The sequence below is a fragment of the Xyrauchen texanus genome, chromosome 43 (genome assembly GCF_025860055.1).
Source record: "Xyrauchen texanus isolate HMW12.3.18 chromosome 43, RBS_HiC_50CHRs, whole genome shotgun sequence".
In the NCBI taxonomy this organism is placed as follows: domain Eukaryota; kingdom Metazoa; phylum Chordata; class Actinopteri; order Cypriniformes; family Catostomidae; genus Xyrauchen; species Xyrauchen texanus.
The window spans coordinates 27,633,790-27,649,281 of NC_068318.1; the positions used below are offsets into that span (position 1 = coordinate 27,633,790).

Sequence of the window (15,492 nt, forward strand, 5' to 3'; positions counted from 1 at the left end):
GAGAGAGAAATGAGCGGGAAAATATGTAAACTGGAAAATATTTTCTGGACTTCTGTAACCCATAATCTTAATTTCTGTATCTTATGTCTTAATTACATTATGTTTTTCGAAATGTATCTACTGGCTATATATATATGCAGTTTTGTTGTTTTTTTTTGCGCAAAATCACTCCCCACATCGTGGATTTAACAGTTAATATGTTCCACACAGTCATGAATGATTCTAAGATGCAAATAATCACTACTGGAAAAAATAGCTGTATTTAAGGTCAAACAGTGCAAATACGTTTTCCCATATATATACACATTAAAGAAGCCAAGGTAAGTTATATAGTCATGTGGAAAAGATAATGTACCTGTAGGACATCTTACTTTAAACTTAGAGGACATCACATCTTAAATTAACATTACAAAAACATCTGCACAGTTACCAACTAGTATAGATAGGAATCTGCTTTACTTCCTACAGTGTAGAAAAAAAAGACTTTGTACTGACTGAATACTGTCAATAAAATCTATATGAGTGCATTAATACTGCACATAAAGTGTGAAATCCCTTCTGATACAAAAATGAATACTGCATGACGCTTAACATTTGCATGGTAACAAAAAAAGCACATGCATCTTGAATTTTCTTTTCCGAGAAAGAATATAACAGTCAGTTTCGTCACTGCAACACTGCACTATGTGACACTTAATTTTTTTTATATGTATAAAAAATTATGCAAAATGTTACGAGTAAACAGCCTTTCAATGTCACTATAATGACGGAAAGCTCCTCTAGCTGTGCCTTGTAAACGTAAAAATGTCATGTTTGCTGTAGCAGCACAACATTAACAAATAAAAAAAAAAGTGAAAGGCTCAACTGGCCACCAGAAATTAATACATTTCTTTATCTGTCAGCTCAGGTGTCGGTGGATTCAGGTTTGGAGAGTTTTTTAGCAATTAGTCATTTTTCACTTGCTGGTTTTCTGTCGAGTGTGTTAGCCTTCACACATCCTGTGTTGAAGAAGGGTGTAGAAAATGGAGGGCGAAATGGTTTGTTCCCTGGGTTTTCGGTCAAGTTATTGTCAGTGTCTTTGTTGACTAGCTCAGTTTGCTCAGTAGTTTTTCCTCGATCAGTCCAAACTGCACACTGACAGACATTTCTGCAATGAACCGTTCACATCCCTCTTTGGTCACCTGATTGCAGTATCGCAGGTCGATGTGACAAATGTTTCCGCAGCGCTTAAAGTAGGTCAGCGACAGGTCTGTAACTCTGTTACAAACTGGAGGAAAAGTAAAAGGGATTTAAAGCCCATAATATTAATCATTCTAAATCAATTGTACTTCTAATTTTACTTGACTTTAGCTATTGCCAGACCTTACAATTACTAAGGTAATATGGTACCATGTAAATACACTGGTATAAGAATATGATAATCCATAGTGTATGGGTGTTTTTCAGCCCACTAAGCTGTCCGTGTGTTAGTATTTTCTTGCATACCTGACAGATTGATGTGTGTGAGAGAATCTCTGGTCGTGGTGCCAGCTGCCGTGAGGATGTTGACACTCTGGTCATTGATGTGGTTACAGTAACTAAGGTCCAATCGGGACAGTAAGGGCATGTGTTTAATTATCAGCTTTAGGGACGTGTCTGTGATGTCCAGACCAGCTAGACAGAGGTCATCCACGTTCCTTAGTTTACTCCTACTGTCCAACTGTCCTGAGAGACATGGGGAGACATAAAGACACCAATTAGCACATGTTACAGCACTACTTGCTGCCTACTCATGGGGCGCTATGAAGTGCCATAATAAGAACTAAATCCAATTGCACTCACACAGGAGTTAAAATATTTTTTTAATACCTGGCCTGTTGTCTGTCGGGGGGGACAGTAAGTCTTTTATCTGGTTGTCCTTCAGTCCCTCTACCCACTGGACATCTAGAGTCCGTAGCAAAGGACAGCTGGATGTGCATAAAGCTGATACAGCTGCCCACGAGCACTCTGCCAGCAACAGAACCCTTAGACCTGGTGGGAAAACCAACACAAAACACTTTAAACACAATAGAGGAGACAAGGTGTCCCTTAAGTTTCTGACATTAAAGAGGTTGAACTCTGTCTGTAAAACAGTGCATGTACCAGGTAATCTGTTGATTAGCCAGCTTAGCTGCTTCTTGGAGATGTTGGTCCAGCTCAGGTCCAGAGAGACTGGCTGTCTGCGGATAATGCCGCTCAGCATGAGAGGAGTGATGGACTTGCAGCGGTTTAGATCAATCTTGGCCCACAGTCTTTTATCACAACACCTGAGGGAGGAAGACAACAGAATGAAACTTACTGAGCACTATAACGAGTTTGGCACGACATGGTCTTAATAGGAGGACCAAATCCTCTATCAAACATCTGAGCTACTTGTGCTTAAGTCATTATTCAAACTGAAATTAGTTTTCATTGGCCAGGAAAAGAGTTACAGGTAGGTATGTTGTGGTTACTGACATTTTAGCTACAGACATTGAAAAAGGTCAAGTGGGAGAAGTTGGAACTTTCATAAAATTCCCATTGTCCAACTTGTAATTAAAGAGATGACAAAGACATGCAATGTCTTGCAGTAACACCCTGACATAGTGATTGATGTATGTCATCATGAAACAGAGTCCCTCCCCTCCAAATCTGATTACAAGTAGTCACAGTAGACGCATTTCAGTGACCAGGTATAAACAGCGATGTGTCTCACTTGACCACATGTGATCGGATCACCCAAGACGCCTTAATACCAGGTGTAAACGTGGTCATGGAGTACATTCCTCAAGACTTTGAAGAAAGATAGGACCAACATCAGACCAATAAAAACACTTTATGGGAGCAACCAGATGCAGATCAATTTATACTCATTGGGTTTTGTGGGGAAGAGTAGACCTCTAAAGATTTGTGGTAGTAGAGAGTAAAAACACGATAATGCTTTTTTTCATAATTGACGTAAAACTTACCATCTGTTCCAGGTCTTGCAGACCCGCATGCAGACACACAGGTCTTGGTGCGTGAGATAGCTGAACACTGCCATCCACACCTCTCTCTGTATTATGTGGTTATTCCCGTCATCCAGGGGCAGGCGATCAGGCGGTGGGCTGATCGGAGGGGGGCGAATAACATGGCGCTCCATCTGAACACATTTCGGTGGAGAGCGACATGGTGTTGGCCGGATGACAGGTGCGGGTGGGGTCCTGATCCAGTTCACTGGGGACTGCTCTTGCAGGGATCCGTTTAGTTCCCGCTTAGGCCCCAGCCAGTCTCTCAGATGGCTACTGCCATTATTCAGTGGTTTTCTCTCCTCTTCATCACTACCAGCTTCAATCTTCACCGTTCGGCCATTCTGATGTGCCAATCGATCCTCTGTCTTCTGGATCTCCTGGTTGAGCTGTTTACTCAATTCTTTGCTCAGTTCTTTGTTAGGCAGACGAGGTTTACGTCTAGGTTTTCGTTGGCTCTTCACCTGTGCATCACCACCCGAGTCACTGCTGGGTCCTGCCAGTGGAGAACTGCCCTGTGATTTGTCACTCTCCCGTACAGCTGAGGTCCTGTGCAAATGGCTGGGTGTAAGTTTCCCATTCTTCTCTCTGCTACTCTTTTCCTTTGTTGTCTCCTCATCTTCCTCCTCCCTTTCATCATCTCCATCCTCCTCCTCTGAGGGCATGAAACTGAAGGGTCTCCTCTCCAGTTCTTGTCTGTTATCCTCATCATACTCCTCAGCATCTTCTCTTTCTGTCTTGATCTGTCGCAGGACCTTAGAGGTTACCAGATCATCAGGCTTTGAGCTCTTCCTCTGTGGATTTAAAAGTGGGTCAAAATACACGATTTGCAAAAAAACATTATTTTACTTTGAATTGCTTTTACTTATGCATTGCCTTGCTACCTTTTTCCTGATATTGGAATCAGAGTCTGAGTCCTTGTCAAAGAGTTTCCTCTTCTTGCGGAGTGGGTTGTCCTCGAATTTGGGCTTCAGTAGACTTTCCGGAGTGACACCTGGGGAGCGTTTCTTTAACGCGTCCTGTAATTTACAGGTAGGATTATCCTCTTGTTCAGTCTTCTTCTTTGTGACAGGTGACACAGTAGAGGTGTTGGACTCGGTAGACATGTTTGAGTCTGGCTCCTCTTTTACATCCCGGTTGAATCGCTGCTCTTTGAGCAGAGAGCCTGGGAGATTGGATGCGTACTTAAACCCTGGGCCTCTTTTTTGCTTTGTGGCCAAAAGATGGAAAACAAAACAAGACAACTTTATACCCAACACCGAAGGCAACAGTTATCTTTTAAAAGTTACAATTGTCTTCATCATTTACATGTCACAAAATTACAAAGCCTTTGTTTTATTAGTTTGTGGTTAGGTAAGACAATGATGCTTACTTTCCCTGTCTTTCCAGCATGATTGCATTTTGGACACTCCCAGCAATTTGGCAACTCGTCATTCACAACACCACCAGCATCCTTCTCCTGAGCAAGAGAACAGAACAGGAGAAAGACAACATTGTACAACTAAAATGATAAAAGGGTTATGTAGAAAAATATTTTTTGATCTAATATATGTGAAAATGTAGATGCTGTAATGATATGGCTTATACAGTGTATCAAGGTTTCCATTTATTGAAAGCACAGCAGAGAAGCTGACCTTCAGGCAGGCTGGATGGACAATCTCGTTGCAGACAGAGCACTCCATGAGCATCACGTTGAACTTGTCCTCGTCGTTCTCTGCCGTGTCTTCTTTACCAGCCTCTCCACAGACCAGACACACAGCAGTGTGAGGTAGAACAGGCTGTAAAACACACAAAGAGCAGCGATGAGGACATCCAAACATGGAGTTCAGCAGATCAAGGGGCACATCTGAAGCTGAGCACGCAGACTGACCGCTATACACTGTCTCATGATACAGGACTGCTTCATGCGGCCTGGTCCTCCAAACTTCTTCATGTCCTTGCAGAAGTGGCACTCCCCGCACTCTTTGCGTGTACATGCCTCGCACTTCCTGCAGCGCGTCCGTCTGCGCCGGGCACTAGATGAACCACGACTGGAGGAGAGCTTCACACCTCCCGCTGTCTGGCCTGCACCGGCAGATGGAGAAGAGCCCATCTTGGGTTTTGGCCGATTAATCGGCCGTGGCTGACACACAGTAAACAAGAGTGTCGTTAGTCAACAGCTCGTAGGCCTTTTTATTGTTGTTATTTATAAAAGTGTCATGAGAAAATTTTTAAACATAATACAATTAGACAGAGGCTTTACAAATTACCAAACAGAAGTAAACAAAAGTGTTTATGTAAAGGAAAATTCAAGTCAGCTGGTCATTATTCCAAAATAAACACAGACAAAGATAAAAATATAATAAATTCTTCCCAAAACGATCAACTCTCACTACAGTAGGTCAGGCGTCTCTCAGGGTTCATATGGTTCAGTTTGAATTGAACACGCACTAATGCAAATTGTTTATATGCCCCTGAGGCACTTTAAAGACAAAAAATAATAGAAAACCAGCACCAGTCATGAGAAAAACTTTTTTTTCTAGTCTGTTAAAAACTGATCAAATCTGCCTACAATGTCAGTTGAGTATAGATGGGATACATTCCCTGCTGCTATTCACTTTCCGTAAATTAAAGAACAATAAGTCAGGATACAGATGCAGGAACATGCATTAAACAAGCCTATGTATATTATTCCTAACAGCAATTGTGATAAATGTGTTTCCTTAGAAATGCGGAAAGAAAAAAATGTCACTTAGTTGTGTTGCGTAATAGAACAGGAATGGAAGAAATAGCAGATGTCAGAATGAGTGTAAGCGTTTGTGTGTTTGACATTAGATTGTGATGTGAAGCACTGTCAGTTATTGGCTGTTTCACTTTTGACAGAGCCTTTGTTTCCCTATTTGTTATTCTTCGTCATCAGGCCAAGATTATAAATCATGGGTAAGCTCAATACACACACTCACACAAACTCTTACACTCTCAATAGTCAAGGGGAATGGCACTTCAAATTGTAATATTCCACATCCCTTGGGTTGCCATGTCCATATTAAGCATAAGGCTGATGATTTTGATAGCATCCCAGTGGCTACAACACGGCTTTCCAACCCTGCATGGGGCACTGTGGGACTCAATATGATTGATGGGAATGGATCTGGCCTCCGCCCTCCTTATGAACCTCCAGTAATGGAGAAAAAACATTAACAATCCCATTAGCCAGAAGGGGAAAGTGAAACCTGACCTCCTCAATAGGTATGTTTCTTTTAAACAGCCTAAGTGGATTTCTCAGCCCCCGAGAGTTGAGATTAGCTGTTCAGATGGAGTCAAAAGTCCTGTTTGCATGGAGCTTTGGAAGTGATGCTTGTAGTAGAATTGATTTTTCTCAGGCATGTTTGAAATGCTATTTGGAGCAATGCTTTAGTCAAGAGGATCAAAACATTGAGTTTTTGTAGAAATTATCAACACATGAAGGAAAGGAGAAACTGCTATTTCACAACATCTCAGACGTTATACGATATGAAACTGAATTTTTATGAAAACAGAAGCGTGAACTCAAACATGTGGTCAGCTGAGTCAGGAGTGTGAGACAGTTATGTGGCTGTAGCGGGAGAAACCAAATGTAGCATTCAAGGCCAAACCTAATATCTTTTGCTGATTTCATGGAAATATCCTACATTTGCGTATCAGTAATGCAGAGGGAAGTCTCAAACTGGCTACTTTGACCAAGGTTAAAAACAAGCCTGACATTTCATATTTTTTCAACGAGTGTTCCTCAGGACCATCACCCAGAAGAACCCAGATTCCAGGCCTCAACAAATTCAAACTTTGCTCAATAAAGCTAGAGTTGAGAAAAGTGTATATGTAGGCAAGGCGAATGGTAATGAAATACATAAAATTGTCTGAGTGTGTGGAAATGTGTTCTTAAAATATAATGTTTTATTAATATTATATTATGTAATGCAATTTTTCAGCCAAAAAAGGAGGCTCATCAGCAGTTTCCAGTACAACTGTCACATGATTGATTTCATTGTTGAAATACAACCCGATCAAAGTGATGATATATTTGGCTTTTCGTTATGAAACTACGAAAATGATGAGAACATTCTAAGCCAAGATCAACAGCATCCACTAATTACAGCAATTGAGAGAGGACATATGCTATGATATATTAATAAGGTAAACACATTTGCTTTCTATCATTAGAGCAGTTTGCTGACAAGAAGTTAGAGGCTGCATCCACCACATTATAAAAACTGCAGCAGATTTAAGAAATTAAATATCCACTGGCAACAGACAGGATTACGGTAGATATTGAGGGCAGTCATAAACTGGCATGGATTTTGATGTTTGCTGTCTGGTATAGGTGTGTGTGTGTGTGTGTGTGTGTGTGTCTGTCTGTCTGTGTGTGACTTAAAAATACACTATTTAGCACTACAAATCATTTCACCATCATTACATCAGATGATGTTTATCTTTTTCATTAAGAATTTGTTGCGTGCTTCAGAAACATAACAGCATAAATACCAACTCAGCTACCAGTTATGGAGTAATGGCAACTTGTAATATCATTGGTTGGGTGTGACCAGTGGTGGACGGAGTACACATACCATGTACTTGAGTTAAAGTAAAGATACTCAAGGTAAAATATTACTCAAGTAAAAGTAGAAGTGCTGCCTTTAAACATTCACTTGAGTAAAAGTACAAAAGTATTTGCCTTCAAAAGTACTTAAGTATCCAAGTACTATGATTTTTTATGGCCATAATGTCCTATTATAATTTGTCACAAGACTCTTGCTTAACTCAGTCTACATGAAGACTAATGTCACTCTTGGCACACCAATCTATTAAAAAAATGACATTAATTAGTCAGATGTATATATATATATATATATATATATATATATATATATATATATATATATATGAATTTAATAAATTTTTATGTGTTTAATTTTGGAGGGAAGGGACTGTTCCCATAAGGTATAATACATTTACAGTATTTACTGTATATATTTTTCTCGAGTGTCTATGGTCATAATTATTAACACCCTAATGTTATGATACATTCACATAAACCTGCACAACGCCATTATATATATATATATATATATATATATATATATATATATATATATATATATATATATATATATATATATACACACACACACACACACACACACACACACACACATATATATATGTTCTATGTTATGGGAGCAGCCAATTTCCCTCCAAAATTAAACACAAAAACGTATTAATGCATGTTTCTGCTACTCCCCAGAAAAAAAATGCTATTATATGCAAGTCATTTTAGTGTCAACATAATAAGCAATGTACATTATGCGTCAATATTTACAGATAATTGCTGAAATAATAGCTTCTGCTCTCTGCCCCGCTTAACAACGCAATTTGTTTGGAACTATTGAGAGCTACACGAATCACGTGACCGCGCGGCGGCGAGATCACTGTCGCAACCGTCTATGTTCGCAACTCTCATATTTAACGGCTCTGGGGTGCGTTTCCCGTACAACGATGTAACTTGCTGCTCCACTACCGTAGTACGATGCACTGTTGAAGAAAACAACTTGCTAGTCACGACTGTTTCCCGAAACCGTATTGTCGCAAATTGGTTGTTCAACCACGTTGGTTAATGATGTCACACATGTGGTGGAGTAAAAACTACTTTTAATGAATCTGTTTGCAATCGAATTAATGCTAGATGTTTTGCTATAAATTACGGACATGTCATCTGAGGACTCTCTCATATTTTTCTCAGTTATTTGCTTTATTTCCAGATTCAATCATAGGCTCGTTCTTACGCACTAGAGCACGTTCACACATGCGCACTCTTCAAAAACGGTGCTTTAAATCTATTGACAAACTAAAAGACATAAAGGACATTTGTATGTCTTCTAAATAAAAGATACTGATTGTACTGAATGTCATCTTGCTTATTTGGCTCAAGATAATAATTTATTAAGCCCACATGTTATAATATCAAGAAACTCTGCTTCTAACCACAGATCGAGAGCTGTCGTTTCAACCACACAACTCTGCGATGCTGTTTGCGAATGTTCGTTGGAACGATGGTTTCGGGAAACACCGACTCGTTGAACTATGATGATAACGACGGAACTTGCGACCATAGTTGGCTAAAGATGCTTTTGGGAAACGCACCTGGTTCGCGCTTAGTTGATGCCGCCAAGGCAAGTTCAAATCAAAGCGTGCGCTGTACTGTGATTGGTGGCTCGTTTGACCAGTTACGTTTTTATCCACTCATAAATAAAAAGGAACGACTGATTTTGAAAATGTAGTAGAGTAAAAAGTAAGATATTTGACTTTGAAATGTAGTGGAGTTAAAGTAAAAGTCTCCCCAAATTTAAATACTTCAGTAAAGTACAGATACACAAAAAAGCTTCTTAAGTACAGTAACGAATTACATTTACTTCGTTACTGTCCACCACTGGGTGTGACGATGAACTTGATACTTAACACTAAACTCACAAAACTGGATAAGGCAGATATCAGCAAAATAAACCCTTTTCACTGGATCAAAGTATATCACAACACAAACAAACAAAAAAAAAAACACAAGGTTGCAGGGCCAATCCTAAACAGATGTGACCAAACAACTATATTAACTGTCACAAATCACAATCCTGCTTGATCACTACTATGACCTCGAGGAAGTCAGGTATATTATAAGGTATTTTGAACCACAGACAATGTTGGCAAATATGACATTTAACACAGACTTACTCAAAATGTAATAAAGGCAGAAAATGATTATTAACTTTTAACAATGCTGAAGATAAGATTTTAGAACCACCACTTTTGTTAACGTCTGTTAAATCTGCACTGTTATCAGTGGAGGCGATAATCTAATGAAATTGCATTATGTTGGCCAATTTATCACCTTGGCTGAAATATCGGTCATATGTATTAAACAGCATAAAACACAAGTAAGTAATCCAGTAACATTCACGAATAGAGTAATTCAAAAGAGAGGAGGGTTGATGGAGGCTTTATACAGTTGAAATTTTTAGGGGTCAACACACATCAAAGACAAGGTGTGCTGATATCAGACCTGCTTAAAAGTTAAATCTGATCCAGGATCAGGATATACCTACATTTTGATGCTTTACAATTGCAGTTCCAGAACAAAATATGTTAACAAAAGGAACATGTCTGAGCTGTTTTTATTCACATTGGCTCTTTGTCCCGCCCCTCCCCCGTGTGCTCATCTCGTAGGACCGGCTCAAAGAGGCCCTGGTTGGGCTGTGGCCAGAATAGTTAAAAAATATCCTGGAAATTGAGGAAGTCAAACAATACAATGATCTACACTAATCTTTGGATCAGTAAATGAGATCATGGGAGTAAATAGTATGTAATTTAGTAAATGTAGAGAGTTTACATTTTGCTAAATACAGTGAGATCCATTTAATTCAATCCAAGGAATAGTTCACTAAAAAATTCTGTCAAATCCAGTATGACTTTCATCCGTGGAACACAAAAGGTGAATTTCTGAAGAATATCCTGGCCACCCTTTTACATATAATTAAAGTGAATGTGCACTGGAGCTGTCAAGCTCCAAAATGACAGAATAGCACCATAAAAGTTATCCATACAACGTGTGTGTGGTCTTCTGAAGCTACATGATAACACATGAATACATGATTTTTTGCTCCAAAGAAGAAGGGTTTGGAACATAAAGGTGAGTAAATGATGACAGAATTGTCCATTTTTGGTGAGCTATTTAGCAGATGTGGAATGATGACCTGATGATAAAGAGGTAGCAGCTGCATTCTTTCTTTAGTGCCATCGGCATTTGGGCGAAGTTCATCTGTCCGTTTTGAATAGAAGAATGTTACAAAATGATTCACTGGAAAAGATTCAAAGAATCATCCAAACACAAAAGGCAATGGGAGAGTCTCACGTGGGCAGCCATGCAAATAGATAAATGCAAAGTATTCAAAGATCTCACACGCCTTTGCAACACTGCAATACGCCTCCTAAATACACTTACTAAAAACAGCTTGTGATAGAAAGCATCTGTAGCTGTACATCACAGTAATATCACAACTTCCAAGAATAAACAAGCTTGGAACATAGTGTGAAGCGTCACAGATTTCAGTTTCATCTGTAGATGAAACTTATGAAATTGCCTAACAACACAACATCATCACATTGTGCTTTTTCAGGATAGGTTTCAAAAGCCTGCTGAGATTCATGACAAGTTCAATGGGAAAAAGCAAAACATATGTCAAATCTTGTCTAACCCAAAAGAGAAACAAGAAACTTCAATCCAATCTGATGAACAGATGTCAAGGTGAACCAAATGAAAACCAGTCTGTCAAGTCAAAACTGGATTGAAAAGTCATTTTAGTTATCAGCCATTGACCAAAGACATTTCTGACAGCCCAGATGTCCTCCTTATCACACCAGTTATGCATGCAAATACACAAACACACACCCTAGTACATGAGCATGCTGCCTCTTACATGAGGTTGTCACCTCTCATCTCCTTATGTCTAGCACAGTCACACAGCATGTTCATTATAACTCCCTTGCCCAGACCGTAACCAGGTCAGTCCTGTTCAGCGTAGCTAACCTGCTCAGGCTCCGAGTTCTCATAATCCTCCTCGTCAGCAGTCAGCGACATGGTCATGGCTCTTAGTGTGTGCTCATCGCTGCGTTAACTGACATGGCTGCAGCTCCAGCTTGCTACTGGCTGTGAGGCAACACAGCCCTCCTTTCTTTTTCTCAGCCATCTGAGCACATAAACTAGCTAGAGCAAGACAAGCTCATGAATATGCAACAGGAGGAGTTCCAACAAGGGGGAGCAGTGAGGAGCAGTAGAGCCAATGGCTCTAGAGCATGCAGAGCAGGCTCATTAATATGCATCTAGACAGCTTGGAGGCCACCAATGAGGTGAAAGCATGTACAATAGAAGTGCTGCATGTTCAAACAGGGTCATGGGATAAGGAAGATAGGCCAGTTGGGGCAGTATAAGGACAGATGGTATGCAATCACAAAAGGCATAAACAATGAGGGGAAAAATTTAGCAGCTGGACTTTTAATAGTGCAGACAGTTTTAGGATAGTGAAGTTGGGGGTGTAAATAAGACAACATTCAATCGTGGGTGTCACAGTCAATGAGGAAATAAACAAAAACAAGTCCATAAGTGCAGCTCTGTGTGTGATTGGTCAGGTGTAATTTTCAGGGAGTGACAGCACTTGTATGTGTCATAAAGATGATTCATCATTCAATGCAAAGTTTAGCTGCTGAACACACCTTCTCTCTTCTAAAATTACATTATATTTCCACAGAATCTACAGATAAATACATAACTCAATATTTTAGTAATACAACATCAAAACCCCAATTCTACAATAATACTATATATATATTAGTTCTTGCTCTCAAAGAGGCACATGGTAAGTTGTGCATGGTTTGCGGAGAGTAGCACGAGTCTCCACTTGCTGTGAGTCTCAACCATGTCATGCACAGAGAGATACAAAAAACAAGGACTTGAGAGTTGTCCTCCACCACCAGAATTGAGGTGATTAACCGTGCCACCACGGAGACCTAATAAGTAGTGGGAATTGGGCATTCCAAATTGGGGAGACATGTAACATTTAACATTACAACTCAAGTCAATTTAGCAAGCAAGTGTGCAATACGCACATCATATTAATGACCAAAGAAATAAGTAGTTTAAGGAATCTAAATCCACCACTTACTCATGTTTCTAATTGTTTTTGCATATGAAACAAGGCACTTACCTTGCCTGTCTTCTTTGGCCAGCATACAATAGGTGAACCGGTGATGGCCAATTTGGGATTGTCATCTGAATGTTCTTTCAAGACAACCTGTTCAAAAACAAAGCAGACAGAAGAATGAAATGTGACCAATCAGACCACTTTAGACCACTGAGAGGAGTAGAACAATAGAATAGAAAAGAATAGAAAAAGTTTGGTGTCTGAATCACTATAAAAATTGACAGTCTCAAATAAAAACAGATTGTAGAATATTTTCGACTTGATATAAAGAAGTTCGAAGGGATGCAATGTTTTGTTTTAAATTCCTGTTTTACATGCTAAAATATTTGAACTTGGTATAGACCATTTCAGTGATGTAAACAACAACAAAGTAATAAGACAATGCAACTATTCCTGAAGCACTTTCTATATCATTAACCAATCCTTTTATATAAGGCTCTGATTTAACATATTTTCCTCAAATAACGTCAAACATTTACCTGAAGAGACTTATCCAGACGTGTTGTTGATACTGAGAAATGGTATCATAGTTTAGATGCTCACAATTATTTCCTCAGCGGAGAGATCGGAATATTAGTTCCTATTATAATCAATGAAGCCGTTCAATGAAGCTGTCTGCAGACAAAGTAAGGATTTATTTTTGTGTTCTTAATTTGTAAGTTGTTTAGGATAAAAGTGTCGGCTAAATGACTAAATGCTAAAGTAAATAACTTGCGCAGCTTCATTCATTATAATGGGAGTGATCTAGTCACTTTTAGAGCTCTACCTCTCAAACTTACAGTAGATGGTATAAATGTTATTCACCTACCAGAGATAAAGATGTGTGCTATAGTTTTAAATACTGCATGTATGCAGCCATCTCACTTCACTGAAGCAGTTCTTGCTTCATTTGTTATTGCTTTTTCAGGGATCTAAACACTTTAATTTCCATTAGTTCAAGGCATTCAGGGAGAATCCAGCCACTAAACAACATGGTCCACATTTTAATAATGACATTTCATGACAATCGTGTTAACATTAGTAATGATAATCGTGTTAAAGTCACTATGATTTAAGTGCCTCCAGCTGTTGTTTTGAATGAGGGCATCTTCCATTTCGAAGTGATCATCCCTATGCCCTGTTCCCTTCGAAGACTTCACCATCCACTGTGAGAGATTTGAAAGGCTAAAAGGTATGGGGCTCATTAATAAGGGACATTTGGAACTCCATTTTTAAGTCATTTTTATTGGAAATTATTTTTGATGCGATCTTACAGCATGCCTATCATAATTATTCTGCCTTCAAAATGCCCTTCAGAGGGTGATTTATCATACTTTGAATGCAGTCTGAGTTCGACAACTAGCAGAAAAAGTTCAAGGAACAAAAAGACGTCACTTCCTTAAAGCGTCTTGAAATTGTCTATAGGCACTGATAGTACTGATAGTATACAATCATGCATGATGTACATATCGAATTGTGTTTTCTTAAGTCATAGGGACAATCCTCATCAAGCAAACTGGGATTAAGTATCTCGCTTGATGGCACAAAATAGTGATTGATCATGGATTGCACCTTATGGGGTTTGACTCCACACCCTTACAGTTACATGCCTAGGTCTTTCAACACTAGGCTCTGCCACTTAACACATGTTAAAATGCTCCCTCACCATTGGGCCAAATGATTTTGAGCACAGTTAATGACTCCAGTAGCACTTCCACTTGAGCACGGTATGGTACGGTACGATTAAAAACCGTTCCTGGATTTCTCAGAACTGTTAGCTTACCTTACTCATGACAGAGATCTGTGCTAGTGGAACGGCTTTAGCAAGGTGCCAACTAAAGATTGGTCACTTGCTTAGTTAGTCCATTTCAATCCCGTTTTTACAGCACCACAATAGAAAAAGAAACTGCAACCAAATTTGTGCAGAATGGTTTGTTCAGCAACGGCAACCGTTTGGCCCACTGATGAAAAAGCGCATTCTTAGTGAAGCAGTTTATGGCAGTAAGGCCTCTGGAGGCAGCAATAAATATACGTATTCAGGGCACTAAGCAAGAAAGAGAGACAAGTAGAAAATATTTAAAGACCTTCATGTCATTTAGCAAGGCTTGTGGGTCATCGATGCCCTCTGGAACACATCTCTTCGTCTCTGGCAAGGACTCCAGCTTCTCTACCAGGGCCTTAAGTCCACTCAGCTCGAACTCTGTCAAGTGGGTCCATTTTCCGGAGTGCTCCATCCCAGGTATGCCAGATGGAGTCTTGGGACACTCAGAAGGGAGGGACTTTAAGCTGTCTTCAGAATCATTGGCCTGGGGCTTGAGGGCCTGATTAGGTGGGACATTTGAGGAGGGCTGGGTCGTCGCCTCTGTCCTCTCTAACCGAGACTCACATGAGTCCTCCTCCATGTCCAGCCGGGGCTCAGGGACAGAACTCTCAGTTATGAACTTGGGTTCAGCTAATAAGGATAAGAAAACACAAATACATACATGGCAAATCTTTACAGTGAACAGAAATACACCATAAAGACCAAAAGAAGCCAAGAGCAAGTCCTTTATCTGTTCTTTTAAGATATTTGTCAAGGAATCATCAGAGGCACTGTCCTAAAAGGCACATTTGATGAGTACTTGTCCATCCACATGACTCGAGTCAGGCATAAATGCACCACTCACTACCAGCTTCAAGCAATGCTTAGATCTTAACATAAAAAGCACTGCAAAGAAAGCTTTGTTTTGATTTTGGTGCTGACATTG

General features: G+C 39.7%; 1 protein-coding gene across 3 annotated transcripts in view; it reads right to left on the reverse strand.

Moving 5' to 3' along the window:
- Window positions 1-233: 233 nt before the first annotated feature.
- The window catches only part of LOC127635697 (lysine-specific demethylase 2B), a 29,265-nt gene continuing 14,006 nt past the window's right edge, over window positions 234-15,492 (reverse strand). Inside the window, exons 11-21 of one of the 3 annotated variants that reach the window (XM_052115910.1) lie at window positions 14,830-15,197; window positions 12,770-12,856; window positions 4,876-5,127; window positions 4,640-4,783; window positions 4,377-4,464; window positions 3,890-4,221; window positions 2,967-3,799; window positions 2,122-2,285; window positions 1,849-2,010; window positions 1,486-1,704; window positions 234-1,267 (exon numbers count right to left, since the gene is read on the reverse strand). In XM_052115910.1, coding sequence (XP_051971870.1) covers window positions 1,086-1,267; window positions 1,486-1,704; window positions 1,849-2,010; window positions 2,122-2,285; window positions 2,967-3,799; window positions 3,890-4,221; window positions 4,377-4,464; window positions 4,640-4,783; window positions 4,876-5,127; window positions 12,770-12,856; window positions 14,830-15,197 — 2,831 coding nt within the window. In that variant the 3' untranslated portion in view covers window positions 234-1,085. The remainder of the gene's footprint in view (window positions 1,268-1,485; window positions 1,705-1,848; window positions 2,011-2,121; window positions 2,286-2,966; window positions 3,800-3,889; window positions 4,222-4,376; window positions 4,465-4,639; window positions 4,784-4,875; window positions 5,128-12,769; window positions 12,857-14,829; window positions 15,198-15,492) is intronic. The other 2 variants (XM_052115911.1, XM_052115912.1) reach the window with 2 other exon arrangements.